The sequence below is a fragment of the Ceratina calcarata genome, unplaced genomic scaffold (assembly GCF_001652005.2).
Source record: "Ceratina calcarata isolate Rehan_Ccalc_2016 unplaced genomic scaffold, ASM165200v1 scaffold49.2, whole genome shotgun sequence".
In the NCBI taxonomy this organism is placed as follows: domain Eukaryota; kingdom Metazoa; phylum Arthropoda; class Insecta; order Hymenoptera; family Apidae; genus Ceratina; species Ceratina calcarata.
The window spans coordinates 2,865-22,745 of NW_017173325.1; the positions used below are offsets into that span (position 1 = coordinate 2,865).

The 19,881-nt window shown below is 40.7% G+C and overlaps 1 protein-coding gene across 2 annotated transcripts; it reads right to left on the bottom strand.

Moving 5' to 3' along the window:
* Positions 1-876: 876 nt before the first annotated feature.
* LOC108627986 (enhancer of split mgamma protein) lies at positions 877-8,310 on the bottom strand. Of its 2 annotated transcripts, XM_018029618.2 has the most exons (5): positions 5,466-8,310; positions 5,000-5,100; positions 4,756-4,845; positions 1,759-2,031; positions 879-1,473 (listed from the first exon to the last, which is right to left on the bottom strand). In XM_018029618.2, the coding sequence occupies exons 2-5, from the start codon at positions 5,051-5,053 to the stop codon at positions 1,135-1,137; spliced, it is 756 nt and encodes a 251-aa protein (XP_017885107.1). In that variant the 5' UTR covers positions 5,054-5,100; positions 5,466-8,310; the 3' UTR covers positions 879-1,134. The 2 variants fall into 2 exon arrangements, with proteins under 2 accessions (XP_026671922.1, XP_017885107.1); XM_026816121.1 differs by lacking the exon at positions 5,000-5,100 and having other exon boundaries at positions 877-1,473.
* Between the last annotated feature and the right edge of the window lie 11,571 nt (positions 8,311-19,881).

The window sequence follows — 19,881 nt, forward strand, 5'->3', positions numbered from 1 at the left end:
GAATGTTTTTTATTATTATTTATCCCAAAACATGCTTTGACAATCTTGATAGTATTTATTGCGCGATTAATCGTTATTAGGATTACTGAGAAAATTAAAGAATGTTTTGATTACATTATAAAATAATGTTACCAGAGTTTAAGTGCACACCCTGCATTTCAGGAAAAAATACAATACAAGAAACATATTAAACAGAAACCCTTTCGATTCTCTTTTTTTACATTGTGAAGATAATTAGAAAATAAAAAAATTAAACCTAAGTCGTAGTACATTATTATTACTAACATAACAACTCATTCTGATTGAGATTCCTATATATTAATGTGCTATCACGTTTATATTAATGCTTTTACGTGTATCACACAGGAATGAAAGATTATTTATCGTATCTTATTAGATTAAAGCCAAGTACCAAAATATTCATCGCCACTACACGATACATTATGTTCTTATTTAACGTATTATTCATATTTTTTATGGAACATCACCTTAAAGCAATTATCATAAATTGATGCTTGTGCTTGAAAGACAACGGTATTCACTAATACATACATATTAATATACTATTTTATAATTTATGCGTGATAAGAATAGAACCTTGTACTAATATAATACTATAACATACCATAAAAGTGAACAGTATATAACAGTATAACAAACTTAGAATATATTATTCATATTAACAACATTCAACGCGAGATAATCTATGTGTCCAAATTAAAGCTAAAATGTATTTTCAAAAAACCAAATGAATTTAGTTCCTAATAATAGTATTTTACTAATAAACTACATATTTTTTAAATTTTAAGTAACATAATAAGTTTCCTTTTCGTAACACGATACAAGATTAATAAAAATATGTTCTGAGAAATTATTCTTTAAACCATTAATAATACTAATACATATGAAAACTTAATACGAATTTTAACAACGTAGGAAATTTTTTGAAAAACTTACAGTAATACTATCTTTGATCTTTACATTTGCAAGCTTATCACTTAAATTAAATCTATTGGTTTAGAGTAGTTTTATTAGTTGAAAAAATCCTATGCTATCATCGTATCACTTATTCGAACAACGAATACTTTATTCTAATTTTCTGATATAATTATAAAACTTGAGTAAGTCCTGAAGCTACCAAGGTCTCCACATAGGATCAGCTTCATCAACACGTTCCACGTCAATTTCCTCGTCATCTTCGATCTTGATTTCTGCCTTCACTTTCTTCGCTATTTGTCCCTCTTTAAAATCCTTCGTTTCAGAAGCACATGCACTTAAATCTTTCCTATTGTCAGCAGAAATTGTTTCATCGATGTCAACTGCGACTCTCTCACAAATGGTTTCATTGTGCATCGTAGGATTTTGATCAGTTGCCTCTGCACTGTTAATATTTGCGTTTAAAATCGAGGAAGCCAGTGGATCGGTGGTAAGGTCCAAACTTGCCAAGATTTGTGTCAGCAAGTTCGTCTTTAACTGAAAAAACATTAAAATATATTTAAGTAAATCATAATTTTTGTTTTATATTTCATTTTCTACTTGTATTACGATTTCGAAGATGCTCTCTAATTTGTTTTACCGAGTCATTCGATCCGACAGGCAAAGTAAGAGTGTATATATAAAGAAAAAAAGGAAAATCAAAAAGAGGACGCGCGTGTCAATCTCGGTGAAGAGCGTAATGAATTATTCGGTGTCCGCGGGCGGGCTTAACTTTCGCCTCATTGTCCGACAAGCGCGAGTCATCGATGAAGAGATAATTACCGTCGAATTCGTACGGTAACTCTTCTGCAGGCCAGCTGCGAGGTGCCTGGCTAACTTTTCCGCGCCTTCACCTGGAAGCGCCGAGAGAAATCTGTAGGCTTCAGCTGCGCAGTGGCCAAAACCAGAGATCCATCGAGCCTCGGCCGAAATCTCGTCACTCGCGGTTCTCGTGAAACCGGAAGATGCTTGGGATCCCTGCAGCCTCTGTAAATGGCGCACGGTCAGCTCCAGTATGTCCGCTTTCTCCAGCTTGTTGATGTCCTCCCCCTCCGTCTGTAACCAACGAACCATCCTTAGTTCCGTTCGCACATTTTTATGATACAAAACGCGCCGCAATTATACGTAATACTGGGTTGGATGCAAAATAATTACGTGGTTCGTTTAATGTTGATGGTTTTTCGAACAAATTCTCGAGAAATTCGGGTTAATAAGTCCACGCATAGGATAATGTCGTACATAATAAGGGAAATTATATAGTTAATTAAATTTGACTGGCCTTTTATTATATAAACGAGACATAGTAATTATACTGTATAATTTTGCGTTTTTTACTACAGCAATCTCGTTTGTAATTGGTGTTCCGAGTAAATAAGAAACTTTCATGAAACTCAAATTAATAAATTATTGCAGACAATTCGTCCAGCACAGTACACGAAAGATATTATATTATTTACTGTAAATATTAAGAATCTCTTGAATCTTTAATATTAAAAAGAAATGCAATATACGTCGATGTCTTCCGTTTAATTAAAAACCACACATCAACATTTTTAACGAAATTTGAATTTTGAATGCTTCTTTTTTCTCTTTGATGTTGCCTACTGTAGATAATACCACAAAAACTCTTTAAATAAAAATATGCAAAAAAATGAAATAAAATATGAAACGAAACAGAAATAATTAGCCTTTGCGTGCTGCTGTAAAATCTTATTTTGGTCAGATACACGGTATTAGAATAAAGGCTTTAAAGTCGTGTAGAGCACCTGAGTTCCTCAAGCCGGCACTGTTGGGACTCACGGGCCCATTACCGTTCTCGCATCAGTCCCAACGTTACCGACTCGTGGGCCCTTCCCCAGGAAGTATCGCACGAAAGTAAGGTAGGTACAAACTTCGTTAAGATTACTTGAAACTTTAGCAGATGGCTACAACTAAGAATGTACATAATCGCTACATTTGAAACATCATATCAGTCTAAAATGTGAATTTCTATAACAAAAATATGTTATTTATCTTCAATTTGATTTTTCTTCTATTTTAGAACAAATAAGTACTGCCTGGTTTTTCGAATTTTTTTTATCACAAGATGTATGATTAAAAATTTATATTTGTAAGAAAGTGTGCTAAAAAATTGTTTTATTTATTGGATAAAAATATTGATCTTCGTTTCAGCAAATGTTAAATTATTCGAAATAGCGTTTTAATCCGCAGATTCTCATTTCCACTATGATGCAGTTTAATCCCAAGTGAAGGGGAACGCCAACGTGAAACAACTTTATCAGATATTTCTTTGAATTAACATTAGACCAAAATCGATTATATGCGTACATTGGACTCGAATAACGATTACTTTGCACGCATAGCTTCGCCGTATAATTAGCTACCAGTAGCTTGCTAATCTCCCGTGCATTCCGGCGTTAATTCTTTCATTAGCGATTTCGTCGCATGAAATCTGAAGCGATTTTTCTTCAGAGAAATAACATAATTAACGCGTTCGTGTTAATAGACGCGTGCATCTCGGCGCGTCGGATATCAGGCTGACATAGTTACAAAATTTCAAATCCTTTCCGAGGCCGAACGAGTTCTGCACGCGAACTTGCTGCACCGGTGTTACAACTTCTTGAAATGCGTTTTGAATTTTTCTGTTTGTCTTTGATCATTAAGATGCAAACGTCCTACGCAATTTAAAGATTGTGTAAGTAGTAATTCCGTATAATGTTATTGAGTGACAATTTGTGAGAAATGAAGTAAAATGTATGTGGTCATTAAGAATTTTTAACAGATTATTCCAATACTACTTTTTTTCAGGATTAGTGAGAATTTAAGTAATATTTATGCTAATAACGCAATTTTTATACAAATCTTTTATTTATAACAATAAGATTAAATTGGACTCGCGTGTTACTTGAAACCGGATTGAAACGAGAGCGAGAGATTCGAGACAGCATTTCCATTGAATGAGAGATCGGAGCGGAAGATAGGGGCGAGTTTCCTCTAATCGCTACCGCGAAAAAGGAAAATTGTTCGGCATTATCTGAGAACAGGAGCGAAGAATTTCTACCTCGAACCTCGGTAACCAAACCAGCCCGCGGACCCACTTATCTGCCAGCAGACATCGCAATTACACGCGGAGTATTAAATGTAATGAACACGGCCGAAGCGCTAACTACCGGCTCCGGTAATTACGGCCGGCCGAGTCACGTGTTCGCTTGACACTCACCAGCCGAGCGGGTTCCCACGGTCTAGGAATACATTTAAACGCAAAACGAAATCGATTGCACGCGCGTATCTGAGCCCGGGAATGCATTTCCTGCTTCAAGCGACTCGTGAAATTGCATAGAAGAGAGGCACGGTGAGTATAATATTTTATACAGTGAACAGCGCTGGGCGCAGGCTAATTTCGAGCAAGAAACAACGCGGGCTTCGTTCTAAAGGTTTCTCTCGCGCTGCGCGGCGCCGATCCTACACGAGGAAAAAAGCATAGCACGTGCTCGTTCAACCAACGTATCGCGCTCAGACCCGATGAAATCGCTTGTTGAATGGCTCCGCTAACATTTACATTCTGCGTACTGCCATTCATCTTTCTATGCACGTGCACGGCGTTAATTATGTATGCTGGCATTAATAAAAAATATGCTCTCTGTTTTATACAAAATGTTTAGAAGTACAAAATCTTCAAATTCAGATTTTTTTATTATAATAATTGTAGTTATTCTTGTCATGTTTAATAAAAATTGATAATTTATTGGCAATTAATTATGTATGATATTAAATACATACCTCCAATGCATCTATCATGAGGTTTTTCAACTCGTCAAGGCATTTGTTTATGCGAGCTCGTCGTTTTCTTTCCAATAATGGTTTCGTTATCTATTAAACAAAAGCGACTCTATTAAATTTAAAGATAACGAGATAATAATTAAGATGACAATGATGATTGAAGTAAAGAAGTTGTTAATAAAGTGATTTAGGGGCATTATGTCAATACGATAAGTAAACAAATGTTCTACATTAGTTCACTCACTTTTTTATACTGATAGGTCCTGGAAACCGGATGAGGATATTCGTATGACATCATTGCACGTCTTGATATCTCTTGAAGACTCGACAAATGTAAATTCACACCTAGCATAAGTTACAAACGAATCCATGTGTTGAAATATAAATAAAGAAATTCTAACAATCCGATGTGTCAATGAATTGCACAATGCGGTCATTATATTAATTTAATGTAATGTATTTCAATATAAAATTCATTTTGACAGCGTTCACTAGATTTTCCGTATTCAATGTTCAACGCAAACATGTGTTATTCAATAATTACGCAATTAAATGTAATGAAAATATTTAATCATTGAAAGTTCAAAGACGACACTGTCATAAAACGAAGGCAACTATTATAAATTTTACTTGTAATCTGTTCTTATGGTCAACTAAAGTTCTCGGAACTGTTAACTGTGTAACATATCACGTTACAAGAATTCGCTTACCTATTATTTATTAACACATCTGAGATCACTGAACTAACGACGGAGTTACATTCTCGTACAAATTTCAGATGGCAAAAAGATCTTGTAAATATGTAAATCTCCACTGTCCGGACACTCTTTAAACAGATCGACGTTTGACACACGCGAGATACGAAAATTCGTGAGCGAGATTCACACTGACATTAGACAAGCGAACGCACCGCGTGCAGTCTCTAGACAAACTGACTCTCCGCTGCCATTCAAGCAGCCGCTACCCTCACCAACTTTCGAACCCTCTGCAGAAGCTACTTCTCGGCCAGAAGGTCGCTCTAAATGCTTTGATTGTGTTGCACCTACACCTTGACGCGGCACGGGCGTCCCGACGCTCCTTTAAACTCGTTCTCGATACCCTGATTCACTTCGATTACCGCACGAGGTTCCTCCGCACCTCGAGATTAATCGGCCAATCTTTTTTTCGCCAATCATTTATTTTAATCGCTTGTATACGCAAACAGTCTTTGCATTTTATTTTTATTACAATACGTATATAGATTATTTATGGCTGAGCTTAATTCTTTACAATGTCGCTTAAGTGCTGGCAATATTTCTTACGAAACATTCTACAACATATTTCTATAATATTCCTTGTACTATCTCTGACAGAATAAATTTGTGATAACCGAGCGATTTAGAACACGTGAAACGTACCTCGACATAGGAAAATTACACCATGGTCGCCGAAAGCAATTTCTTATCACCGATAATTTTTAACGAACAAAAATAGTTGATCCGTACATGGACTAACAAGAAATTTTTATCCATGTTATAGCCAACAGTTGAGATCGTTCAATGTGTCGAAAGATCATTCCGACTACATTTAACGCGTTCATTAAAAGCGAACGAGACACGTTTTAAGGTACTCCCTTTCGACAAAATAAGACTCTGCAATCAGTGCACTTCGAATCGCCCTTTAAGGGACTTCCTTGCGGTGCGCGTTTGATTCTGGACTTCTTCCAATTACGTAAGCAATTCTGGTTCATTAGCATCCTTAAAGCTTGCGCCGAAGAATTACTGAGATTTCTTAAGAATCTGATAAAAGCTTCTTCAGCTGCTCTGATAAATAATATGTACATTTCTCGATTCAGAAATGTTCCAGTTTATTCACGGAATATTGCATTCGATAATGCAAATATGTTAAGTTAAAGCAAGACAAACATTACTTGAAATTGCAGATGAAGATGTAAAGACATATGGTTAAATTTCTAACAACTCGTTTGCAATCCTCAGACAGACACTAGATAAAACTGATTGAATTAGCAGGCACGAGATTCAAGTGTGTTCTGTAGTTCTCTTAAAAAGCTTTATCGTCGGATCCTCGAGCGGCTTTCTTCAAGGCTCTATAAACCGGCGGACGAATCCCTCCATTAACATTATCTCTTGTCAACCAGATACTACGTGAGCTACGAAAATATATGTAGCTTTCTGCTGGCTCAAGCGAGAGTGCTAGGAAGGAGATAACGTTTTGTTCGCGGCTTGACAACTTGCCAGGAGCTTTTGGAGACGTCAAGCCGAGCCGTGTTTCCACTTGTCAAAATCTTCAGCCACTTGTTCGTTAAAAGAGTTCACTTTACGACATCGTGCATCAGAGTTTATATTATTTTTAGTTTGAATGGAACTTTCATCTGAACCTAAGGCCTAAGGGCCAAAGAAGATACTTCGAGGTGTTAGTAGACAGGTACTAAATCTTGTCTCAAGACGACGATTTAATTAAAGAAATTGGACAAAATTTCGCCTGCAAATTGTACACGTGTTAAACAAAATCCAGGCGTATACAAGCTACACGATATAAAACATGTTTTATATTGGACAAGCATAATTCCAAGTTATTTTTTTCATGTTTACACCTGATTAACAACGTTCTCAGGTGCTTGCTCGTTTCTTTATCCGGCGGGAAGAGAGTTCGTTATAAAAGACACGTTAATTGAAATCCGAATGAAAACGTAAATAAACAGGTGCGTTAATATCGAAGGTTCAAAAGGAAATAATTAAAATGGAACTTTTCTTTCCACGTACCGAAACCGTTTTACGAGGTGCATCGTGATTGCATCTAAAAAAAAGATAATCTCTGTAAAATATACGCGCGTCCAGTTTCGAAATCATTTTCGCTCATTACATTATGCATGCGACCGAGTCGTTCAGAAGCGAGAGAACTCTCGTGTTAACAAAAGTAATTTAAGCCGAACGGGTCAGTGGTGCGGGAAACGTGGCGCAATTAGCGTTTGAAAAAAATTCCCAACAACAAGTAGCATCGAAATTGCCAAGGAAACACGTAATTGAAAGTCTCCAACGCCCAGTCAAAAGCCGAGCTCGTCTCGTTAAACTAAAAGAAAAACTGACTCAGTCTCCGAGTTCTTCTTCGCATTATTTCGTTCTACTACACCGTCGAATTTCTTCTTGCATTCGAGTTTCATGCTGGCTCTTATCAATTTCAAAATGCATATCGTTGTCCATTTACAATTTCAAATTTATTGCCATTTATTAACAGATTATTTGGGCTATTTTGCCTGTTCTTCGCTGAATGTTTAAATAAACTACGGTCCAAATTCAGTACGTAAGACCTTCGGTTCGCTTATATTGAAAACGTGTTACATGCTGACGGCTCACGAGGAACACTTGAAATCGTTTGTATAATGAGCAGCATATATTACGTACTTCTTTATGTTAGTCAGGTCGCGTTTATTTCGGCAGATAACAAACGTTGAGAAAATGTCTGTGTTTAGTATAACGTGTTAATTGAATTGAGCTCTGGCTTTTCTATCAATCTAAAACGATTGCGTCTTTGGTCTCACAGTTCTCGGGTGACTTTCCACGGTACGCGACGGACTACCAGGAAGGAAAACAATAATTAATGATGTCAGCCGGCCGTCAAAAGCCGCGTGCAATATCGTGGGCGAAGTTATCGCGACCGTTTATCGCATGTGCCACCACGCGGACCGTTATCACCGAGCGGAACCGGGGCCCGCGGTCGAAGCGTGCGAATGTTTACAATTCTTGTACGGATCTTAGAAGCCAGACCGCCGTCAATGGACTCCGGAGACACGTACGCGTTCCCCGCTACTATTAAATCACGTTACGCGTTCATATTCTATTGATAAGCGCACGTTCCTGTTCATCAAATACAAAACCTTCTAAGTAACTCGTGTCTGTAATTAAATAGGAATTGTCATAAAAAATAAATGATTAGTCTTTTATTTTATTTGTATCTCATAAATAAAGCTTGAAGATACTCTTATATTTTTCATGAATAATAATTCCTTCCTTCCAGGCATTTTAATAGGATAAAAAAATGTTATTAATGTAGTTTACATATTTTATTTCACTTCTCATATCACCTCATTCGTCATCGTGTATAATAAAATACGTGACAGTTAATTATTATTAGATACATCGCGCTTTCAATGGAAAGGAATTACTTCAAGATATTCACACGTGACATTAAGAGAAACCATGCACAGGGCATAAAAACAAATTTCACTGTAATTGCAATGGTAATTATATTTTACTTGGTGACAGGATTTCACGAGAAGGCGTAACGTCATCGGCGTGGCATGAGACGGAGGCACGTGTACAAATAAATGTCCTGAACGACGGCGTTGGCGTCGTCACATTAATTCGATTAAACGACGAGACGCTTTCTCATCTGATTCCAGCGGGGCGTAAGCAGGCGCGAGGTACCAGAGATAAATTTTTGTTCAACGATACGTTCCATTTGCCACTTTATTCGCACTGGTTACTCTTCTTAGCCGTAACTGGGTTTCGTGCAAACCGCGCAAGTAGAAAGTGGATATGTACGATTGAATATGAAATTAATGAAAAGGAGGAGAATGTTTTAATGGAAGTTATTCGAGGAGGTCGTTAATCAATTCTCCGTTGATCGAACTGATAAATCTTTAAATGAATTAACTTCGATGTGGCATGTCAATTTAAATTATTCGATATTCGTGTAACGCTGCCTCGAGTTTAATTAAAATGATAAACAAAAATGAATTGTGAAATAAAATTTTTGCCAGGGGATATTTGTAAAACGGATAATGCTAGGAATTGATCGATTTTTGCCTGGAGCGAAAAATCTCGGCTCTCGACGAAACATAATCAAAATCACCTGACAGGATTTCCTGCATGAGTCGAGTAAATCGGTTAAATAAAACTTGACACGCGCGCGTTCGTGGACCTGGCTTGGCCTTTTGAAACCTTTCGAAAGTTCGTACGGATCAGATGGGCGCAAAAATCGGTGCTCGTTTCCTTTCTCCCCGGGACTCGGCGGACTCTCAAGCGATTTTACGAGCGAGAAGTTCTCGCGTGCACGTAAAAAGAGGTAGCCGCGTTTCCTTCGCTCCTTTTTTTAAACATGTTTTATTGCAGCTGATTGCGGGGCCAAGACCCCATGCGAGACTTTATAATACGCGAATCCGGATGCCCTTTCCACCTCGGGGGAAACGCGAGGCGAGCGTAAAAGTCTCCTCTTGTAACATGTGAATGGCTGCCTCGAATTCGCCATAACCTCGGATGGACATTCCGGTAAATTGCAAAATCAGTTACCATTGTCTGACCGGTGAAAGTTGTCACACAAGAAGTAAGGGCTGGGCCATGCATGATCCTTACGACCAAGCATGTTGTATTTCGGAAAAATGTTCTGCAATCTGTATTCTACGACTGAGATATTCTCTTTTGTTTACTGTTTGCTCTAAGTCATCAATTTCTGATCGAATTTCATATACCATCTACTGGAGACAGGTGAAATATCTGAAAACGGCTTTAAAAATGAATTGTCAAAAAGATACGTGCGAGGTAGTCGAAACGAATCAGTGCCCGGTAGCAATTAATCCCGAGCTCGAGCTGCGGCGTGCCAGAAGAAACGGCATCAATCATTCCCGCGAGAAAAGGAGCGAGGAGAATCGGTGTGGAAGAAGGCGAGCACACCGGGAGAGCCGAGGTCGCGTGTGTACCTACCTACACGCGGAACGAGATAGAAGGAGAGAACGAGAGAGATCGGGCTAGTCCTGGAAAAAAAAGCGCGGTTTGCGCTCGCGGCTCGGACGTGTGCGAGTCGCGTGTGAGGCTCGCGCCTGTCGTTGTCTCTGTCGTGAGCACGGGCCCCGAACGGCAGCCCTGCGGCCGGGGCCCGACCTGTCGTTGTTTCTCCACTCATCCGTCGTCTCGCTCCCGTTCACGGCAGGCCTGCCTCCTTCTCCGTCGCTTCGTCGGACCCCGTGCCGGTCGATGGGTCCGTCTGGGACATGAGGCCTTGCCTCGTTCTCACGGTAGCCTCCGACAGGGGCCCTCTCGCCCCTCAGAGCTCGTCGATGCTCCTTCCTTCCTTCTACTACTCGCTTTGCTCGCGACTGCCAACTGATTCTCCCTCTTTTCTTTCGGTACTCGCGTGTGAGGAAGCGCGTGCGTACCGTGGTAAGCACGCGTCCTCCTATGCTACGATTTAGCACACCGCATTCTGCTTTTCCGTCCGCGGCACGCATTTCTCCTCGGGATGCGAGCCCGATTGACGGATTTATTGCCCCTACCAGAGAGAATATCGAGCCACGCTGATATGCGATTTATGACTTTAGTTTGTTGCCGGTGAATTCTTAGCGAGTCCCTTTGAACAGTTTTTCACGTTCCCTTGTACGCTTTGCGCATCAATAGGAATGCAGACGTTTTATACTCTACAATTATTAATTATCATAAATTAAACATGCGTCTGAATTGATGGCCAGGAACATAATTTCTTATTTCTTGAAAAAATACTTGACATCGTTCAATGGTAAAAAATTACACGTGGCGACCGTTCAATTTTTATGTGTCTTCATTTTTACAAATATGAGAGCGGATCAATTTAGCTTCAGTTTATTTTTCCGTTTATTGTTGCGAATTTCATGCCGGGCTTAATACGAAAGTTGACGGAATAGTTTAAAGGAAATGTCGATGGACAATTTGGTTAATGACAAGGCTACGTCCATTAATGTTCGAACAATTATGACTTTTAACAAATTTAATAAACGCTGCTGGCGAATAAACCGGCGCTCATCAATCGCAAGGCACCGGCGGACTCGGAGATCGACTAATATTTCTCCTTTTAATATGGGAATCTTACGATTCGAAATTGTAGCTTCTTAGCAATTTTGATTGGAGCAAATTGTCCTCTTTCTCCGGCATCGGGTCATTTTATTACAGTATGAGGATCGGGTGAAATTTCTTAATAAGTAGGTGCATCAAAGTATGGCCAGCGTTATAACTGATGTTACTTTCTTTACTTTGTAACAGATGGCCGCTCCGTATTACACTATTTGCATAATTTCTGCGTAATACAAAACTCGAAATCAAGAGTCCACATACCGCTGAGGCAGAACACACAATTTTTTAACAAATGTTGTGGGAAGGAAATTCAGTTAAAATTCTGTGTTACCAGTGATTAACAATTTTGCTCGCGCAAACGTGAGGTGCGATAACTAACCCAGAACGTGTTGCGTCAAACAGTTAACACCTGTAGTCTGTGGTTCTCTAGAAGAAAGAAATATGCTTTTTTTCAATACCCAGAGAAATGTTGGCTCGGCTCACTTCGAATGCAATTATCGCTTTTTTTGAAAAATAACGTTCCCAGGCTTCTTTGCTATCCATTTTCGAAATACGTTATTAATGCATATTATGTATTTACAAAATAACATTTTCTGAGGGTGAACGAACGGATATTATAATTCTGACGATGAATGAATGTTAAAAAAATGTCTGATCGTGTCGATCAAAGGAAGGCCCATTCATTCGAACGACGTGTCGTTAACCTACACACGCGAAGGGACGTTTAATGGATTTTTCTCCCTTCCGTGTTTGACTTCTTCCTGTTTACAGGCCCCCGTCCATTCACGGGAATAAAATTATCATGAATCAAGGGGTGGTGTCCGATGAATTGGCAGGGATGCAAGCTGGGGGTTTGGGGCCACTTTATACTCGGAGGCTCGCATGAATGAAACGCGTGTACGCACGAGAACCAGGAAGAAAAAGAGGAGCGGGTCGACTGGCATACCTATACGTATGAGCCATGTGCTCCTGGCCAAATCCAATTTCATTGTCGCATCGTAAATATGCATGAACGTCTATCGCGGTGAATGGGCCCACATGCTTCTCCCGATCGTGGGAATCCCGAAACGGAAAGTCGGTTACAGGTGGCCACTTATGTTTACGAGATATCACGCCTCTGTGAATTCATTGTCGGATTGATTCATTTCTCTGTTCGACGCATTGTAATATTCATTCAGACGGAAGTTGAACGTTCGAGGAGTATTCTGAAAGAGAATCGCGACCGCCAGGTCCTGCGAATAATTCCACTTATTTCGGAGGGGAAATTGAATTTCATATAAATTTATTCACTCGTTACGAGCAACAGCTAAAAAGAGGGTAGCAGTTATTACGTATCGTAATTAATGCTCGCTCCAAATTGCGTTGCCACAAATCTTGCCATAAATCAGTTAACAGCTTTCCCTTCGAATCCACGAACGCAGTATAATATTTAAAACAATCAATAAACAAGCTCGAAAATGAATCGTACTACATAGGACAGAGCACAATAACATATATTACGCTAACTGTGACGCGATTAAACGCAAGGTAGAAATTCGTTGATCCTGATTAACTGGAGAAACGGGCCGAATGCGAGGCCGTTCATTTTTTAAATGACGAGGGATCGAACGTGTGGGCGAGAAGAGGAGGAGGGGTAGGAGCGAGAGAAAAAGCGGAGTAATTTCAGTGATTACCAGTCACGGTTAATTTCGCGACTTTCTCCCGGCGATCGTTACGCTTCTTAACAAAGATCTATTGCACCTCGACAATGTTCGCGATTACCTGCAACGTGCGGAGGTAACGAGTATAAATTTCGGAGGAGAAGGGGACACCGCGTTCCTACGTACACGTCCTTGTTCATAACGTTCTCGGTTGTTACCGATTCCGCGAGTTCCATCGTTCCGCGATTTCCGTCAAAGTACCAAACGGGCAGGTGCGCGGCGCTAATGGATCATACATCAACTTCTGCGATACGCTGAACCGAGCCGAACATCCGGTACACATCTGAGACGAGTTAACAATTCTCCTCCCTTCTTCGTCCAGCACGCGATCATGCACGTATCCGACAGATACTATTACAATTTGTTGACGTTCGGTAGAAAGATCTAATATATTAGCTGTGATACGTTGAAATGAATCGTACGGATTTTTATGCAGAATCATATTTTCTGGAATATATTTTGAGAAATGTAATCCATTTATACAGATTTTTCATTTTTAGAATTTCATAATTTGAGATCTACGTGAATTGTTTCATGTATTTTTGTATCTTATGCACAATAGATGCATTTTTTATAAATTTAGTTTACTCATCATTTTGAAAATTGTATAAACTAGTGCAAATAAAATTTATCATAGCCATTCTCAATTATTCGTACGTTATTATTCAGCCTCATTTAAAACTCGACTGGGAATCTCAGGATCAATCTCGCGAAATCGGTTTCAATCGGCGCAATCAGCGGTGACAGTTAATTAGCTTGCGGCCTGTACGCCAGTGTAACCCAACCGAGCGGAGCGGAATTAGCAACACGTAGGTAGATAGAAGCTCGTCGAGCAGGGCAGCTCCCATTTTCCGTCGCTGGTTGAGGAACCCGATTGGAGTGTGGGCGTCGTCGAGGCGACTAGAGGAGAAGAGCCGGGGCGTCGGGACGGAGGCACGGATCTGTTAAGGACGCCCTGGTGACCGCGGGAGCGGAACACCGAGTGCTTCCTGAAACGCTTCACCGCGGACGGCCGCTCCGTTCCCACGAGGCTAACTCCGATCCCTGCCTCCCGCTACACATGCACGAACGTCAACGTACGTATGTACGTAGCTGCTACGTAGATGGACGCTGATACGACGAGGGACCCAACCGTTTCTGATACGGAGATGTCGAAGCTCCAGACGTGGCGCACGCACTGCAAATAACATCCTCCTCGTTCTGTACTCTACAAAATTTGCTGACACAAGTATTATCAAATCTTCTCTTTGTCTGCGAAGCAGAAAAATCGTATCACTTATCGTACTTCAAAATGATTCAACTGAACATAATTTACGACCTGATACTTTAATAAAATTCTAAACTGTGATGAAACTAGAAACGACTTAAAATAATAATTAGATTACAGACAATTTTTTCTGCAGTCTAATGATAATTTAAGAGGGAGCTGATTAAGTATGTAGTTTCACGCTGCATAATGTCATGGAAGATGTAAGTTGTACATTAGGAATGAAACTCACGCGCATATTACAGTCACGGGAAATAATCGATTGTATATTGGCAATAATAAATGTTGGCGTGCAACTTTGTAGCAGAGCTCGAAGGAATTTATAAATTTCGAAAAGCCATTAATTTTAGTACTGTAATGTACAAATTGCTTATTATCAGTAATGGAGCCATGCGTACGATAAGTTGTGACTTAAATGTTACCTCTGTAACGTATTCGACTCGTAAACGCACAAATAAATTGGATTTATGCGTACGGCGAAGCGGACGTGGTAACTGTAATACTTAAATTGCCTACGCGACAGGTCAGTTGAAAGTATCGCGGAGCTAAAGTTTATGTAAATAGCTATTCATGCAATTTATGATCGTCGGATTGTAAAAAATGATTGTGTGCATTATTGTGACGTAATGTAATGTTTCGTGCGTGGAGTGCACAATAGTATAATATTTTTTTGTCGTGCCTGAAGCCGCGGAAGGGTGAAGTTAGAAAGGAGAAAACGAGATACGAGCTGCGGAAACGCCACGTGGATTACACGGCAAACTCGTTTCTCGCGCGTGAAGCGTGGCTGACACGTGGTGCGTGTCGGCATTCCAGATATCTTCTTTCGATTACGCCACTACGTGATCTGTCACTTCGCAAAAGGATCTAAATCCTATGTAAATGGCACAGAGTAACTTTATGACAAAATAAAACGGAGAGACGAAGAATAAGTTGATAGACTTAATTTAAATCTTAAACAGGTCGTTTCTCTTTGCTTCGTAAATAAGTCATTAACCGGGAACCGGTGATCATTAACATCTCTCGTGTACGCGTGCAACACTGTCCCGAATTCCATTCACCATGCAGCCTCCTCCGGTTCAACCGTTGCCGGTTATCCCCAGTAACTTCCTTGAATTTTCAAGTTTTGCAAGTAAAACGGTCAAGCCAGATGTGCAAGAGGGAAGTAACGTTCCAAATGTCTCTCAATTTATTATACGAAATGGTAGAAATCAATCAGTCTTGAAAATCCCAAATGGCTAGTGAATTATAATCCTATTTATTTCCGTATTCTACTTTCTATGAAACTGGAATTTAGACGGCCAATGGCCCCTTTAAAGTACATTTGGATAATCGGTTTTCTACTATTAACTTGGAAACGGAACGGCCATCGAGCGTGGCGGTCGCGTGGATAACAAGTGGGACGAATCTCGTGAGTCGAATTTCTGATCCGGGCCCCGAATTCGACGGATTCCCACGATCCGGTAACGAGCCACTTGACTCCATCAGCCGTGAGGCGTGATCTGCGTACACGCGGTCGCGTGGCCCTTTCATTTTTTTGAAAAACCCAGGTGTTCGCGTCATCCCTTGAACAGTGGTTTTTCCCATGCCGAGGAATCCGTGAGCGAACGCAGCAGCAGTTGCGGATCCCCTATTATGCTACGGGCTCATTGTTGGCCTATTTCTTTGGGGATTTCGCTTGTTACCGTCGATATCGAGGGATGCGAGCACTCTTTATTACTTGACCGATTTTTTCTTTTCAACAACGAATGAGTGGTACTTGATGCACGGAAGAGAAGTACATAATTAAAAAAAATGTGAAAAGAAGAATGTGAATTGTCGGTGAAATATTGTTGAGGATTAGCGCATGAAAGATGGTGTAATTTAATTTTACCGAATAAAAAAGAGCAAATTGCACCAACAGAGTTTCAGCAACATTATTTAAAGTCGAAAACGGCACATGTAGAAGTATCGCGCTCGATATTAAACCATAAATTAAGCCGGATCATTTTCAGTAGAGATGCGTATAATTTAACTGGTCGTAATTTGAAAGAAAAAACGGTTCAAAAAACAAAACGCAAATGATACGGCAACGCGGCAAATTGCCAAAGTGTCTGACGGCCTTCTTCCCGTGAAGCAAAACTACCACCGTGCGTGTGTGCTACCTGACGCATCGAATGCGAATATAATTTCCCGAAAGACAAATTTATAAAAATGGGTGCCTTTGCTCATTAACGATGATCACGGCGGCGCGATAAAACTCGGTACCAGTTGCGTATAAAATTGCTGGGTCTTTTAAAACAGTACATCGAACCGTGGATGCTAATTTCTCTTCCTGCCTATTCGATCATACGGACGACGTCCCGAAACCGTTAATCAGCCAACCTTGCGTCAAGAAAAAGGAGACAGAAAACGTGAAAAAAAAAGAAAGAAGAAGGAAAGGAACGGTGCGGCGGCGGCGGTTGAGGGGGAGTGAAGAGGGGAGTCGTCGAATCTGTGGCCGTTACAACTGGAGGAGCGTGGGAAGGCAGAAGTCGCGAATCCTTGTAAGGAACCGTTGTACTTCCTGAAGGAGGTCCTGCACCTGACGTCCTCCTCGCCCGTGAGAAAGATTCCGGCTGGATGCACCGATGCTTCTCCTTTACTTCTCCCTCAACCGTGCCCCGATGCCGCGCCACGCTGGTGCGGCGTGTAACGGCCACGCGAGCAGCACGCTTTCAACACGTTTCGTCGACGTGGGAAGGATCTCGTGCCTCTGCCATCCGAACCTTCTCCTCCTCCTCCGTTTTCCTCTTTTTTATATGCCCTGTTATACCCTCCGCCGCGGCTCCTTTTTCTCCTCTCTTTTTCACCGATTCTTTCCTGTCCTTCTCCCTCGCAGACAGAATCTTAACCGAATCGAGGGCTATTCGGGGTGGCGACGTCGTCACTGGCCTCTTGGGAAATTTTATCACGGCCGCCTTTTTTTTGAGAACGGACCGGAATTGAGAGGAACTGGTTCGATTTGGGATATATTGAAAGTATAACAGAGTGATTTAGAATGTCGACCTGCTTTGGTATCATTTTTTATTTCACGTAGATGGAAATTGGGCTCGAAGTTTGTGTTGAAATATGATATAAAATTGGGACTTGAATTTAAATACTAAATGATTAATTCCAGAGAAAGCGGAATGAATCTGGTACGTATATCACGGAAGGAAATAAATTATAACCGCATTCAAGATCGAACTTTGAATTTATACCTGGTATAATTTATTAACATGTAGTGTTATAATTGTCTGATCAAAGAAAGGCTATTTCCATTACAATAAGTCATTCCAGACAAATTCATTTCATGTATACTTGATTTAGAGACTGCAGTGACGGTACCTACGCTCGTCTAATGAAAATTTATTGCCCGCCCGTTTGGTTTCCGTGCAACAGAAAAATTCCTCGCCCCCAACGAGGCGATGGCTTGGAATAAGTTAACGAAGGGTAATCCTGGAAGAAACGAGTCCCCCAGATAGTTTCCAGATTACGTCTACCGTAGTAGGTACACACAGTGAAAGCTGCGTGTTGAAAATAGTGGCGGGACGGCGCCAGGGGGTACGCGAAGAGGTTTACGTCTATTTCGAGGGGTAAAGAAGGAAGGAGGATGCGCGCACCCCACGCTAGCCACCTGACGCACCCCGCTCTCGTGGGAACCGAAAAACTGGAGGAATCTTCTAACTTTCACGAGTGTGCTTGGCGCATGCATGCAACGCGCACGGGGTGTCGTTGTAGGGATGCGTTTGATACCCTCATGACTTTGCAACGCTATTAAATCATTCATTCATTTCATCATACAATTTTTATTAAATCACGGTTAGACTTTAAAATGGCATTCCTTAATGCAATGAGAACCAGATAAAAAGATGCATGAATAATTGAAATAACGTTGAAATGCATCAGTTGAATAAGATTTCCAGCTAACAATTAGAGGAACGTGTACAAAAGTACACGGGTTGATAGCGGTTGATGGAACATCCGGTTTACCGACGATTTCCACGGAGCACGCGTGCCGTATGCACGCGCCGTTCGTCGCGAGGCGAGGCGAGGTTGCGCGCCTTGGCTCGTACGTACGACAACACATGGGAATACGGTGCGTGACAATATTCACCGAGCCGGCCGGCCCGAGTAAACGGGAGACGGTTTACGAGAGAGTACCCAAGTACTAGCACCGCGTGAAAGTATGTGGGAAGTCGATTGCGATTCGAAGCAACATCCGGCTTCTTCTTCGGAACACTCGGAGCAGCGACACACACACAGAGTATTGTATAGAATTACGCTGGGGCTAATGTTCTGGAAGGCTGTGTTATGAATTTGCCTTGCGGATGTTTACGTAAAATAATATGATCCGACCTCCCGACCTGATTGAACTGAGATTAGCCCTTAGCAGGATAGTTTACCCTGAAGCAGGCTCGGACAGGATCGGTCGTGCATGCTTAAAAACACCTGAAGAAGCGAAGTAAAGGAAATGTGGCCAGATTTATAAACAGGATTTTTAATGAGCTGAATAAACATGGAAGGGGTGCAAACTAACGTGAATATGCGGGAACGGGCGCGTGTGGGAAACGAGGAAACAAAAGAGAATGAACGAGGAGAAAATAACGAGGCAAGAAGTCGGTAGCGAGATTATTGTAATGCAGAAACAATGGCTCACTCTGTATGTAAAAGAACGTCGCTCTGTTATAACAGAGAACGTGCCGCACGAGCGCCGTATGCACGCGCGAATCTCGCGTGGGTACCTCCTCTGGCAAAAGTTATCGCGTTTCAAGTAACGCGCAATTCCCTTCTACTATGAAACGTAATACAAAAACGTTGGATCATCGTACAATTTGGATTTCGTTTTCAAATTAGCAGTAATTATGCTATGAGTCGAGTCGGATTGCCTGAAAATCTTTACTGTTATACGACGGATTATATGACGAAGCTATCTCGAAAGCAAACTTGGACGACGCCTTGCGTTTAAGGATGTATTGTCTAATACAGTCAATCCCTAAAGTTTATGTACCTTAGAAAAACGCATTTCCTATAATTAAAAAGAAATCAGACGTCGGAAGAACAATACTAATAATAGATAGCTACGTGCTTAAAAGTATAGACGGAAATATCCAATTAATTATTGACGCTGGCCAAAAGATTTTTATACAGCAGTTTTAGGCACTGACACCTTCTACAAAGAAAGATTCTATGCATTTTTCTTCTAACTTCGATATTTAACGAGTTAAGTATGATTATTTCGCATTTTATTGGCATTGACAAAATCCGACCATTCCACCGTCGAAACAGCCAACTTTTGACAAAAAATTTCGTTTTTCCTCAATAACTCCTAAACCGTTGGTTC

What these genes read in the sequence shown, in the direction of transcription:
- LOC108627986 (XM_018029618.2), bottom strand. Translation starts at nt 5,053, where the DNA reads ATGATGTCATACGAATATCCTCATCCGGTTTCCAGGACCTATCAGTAT. An exon ending in GGACCTATCAGTATAAAAAA is followed by an intron (nt 4,846 to 4,999) that starts GTGAGTGAACTA and finishes TTTGTTTAATAG; the next exon opens with ATAACGAAACCATTATTGGA. An exon ending in GTTACCGTACGAATTCGACG is followed by an intron (nt 1,474 to 1,758) that starts GTAATTATCTCT and finishes ATGTTTTTTCAG; the next exon opens with TTAAAGACGAACTTGCTGAC.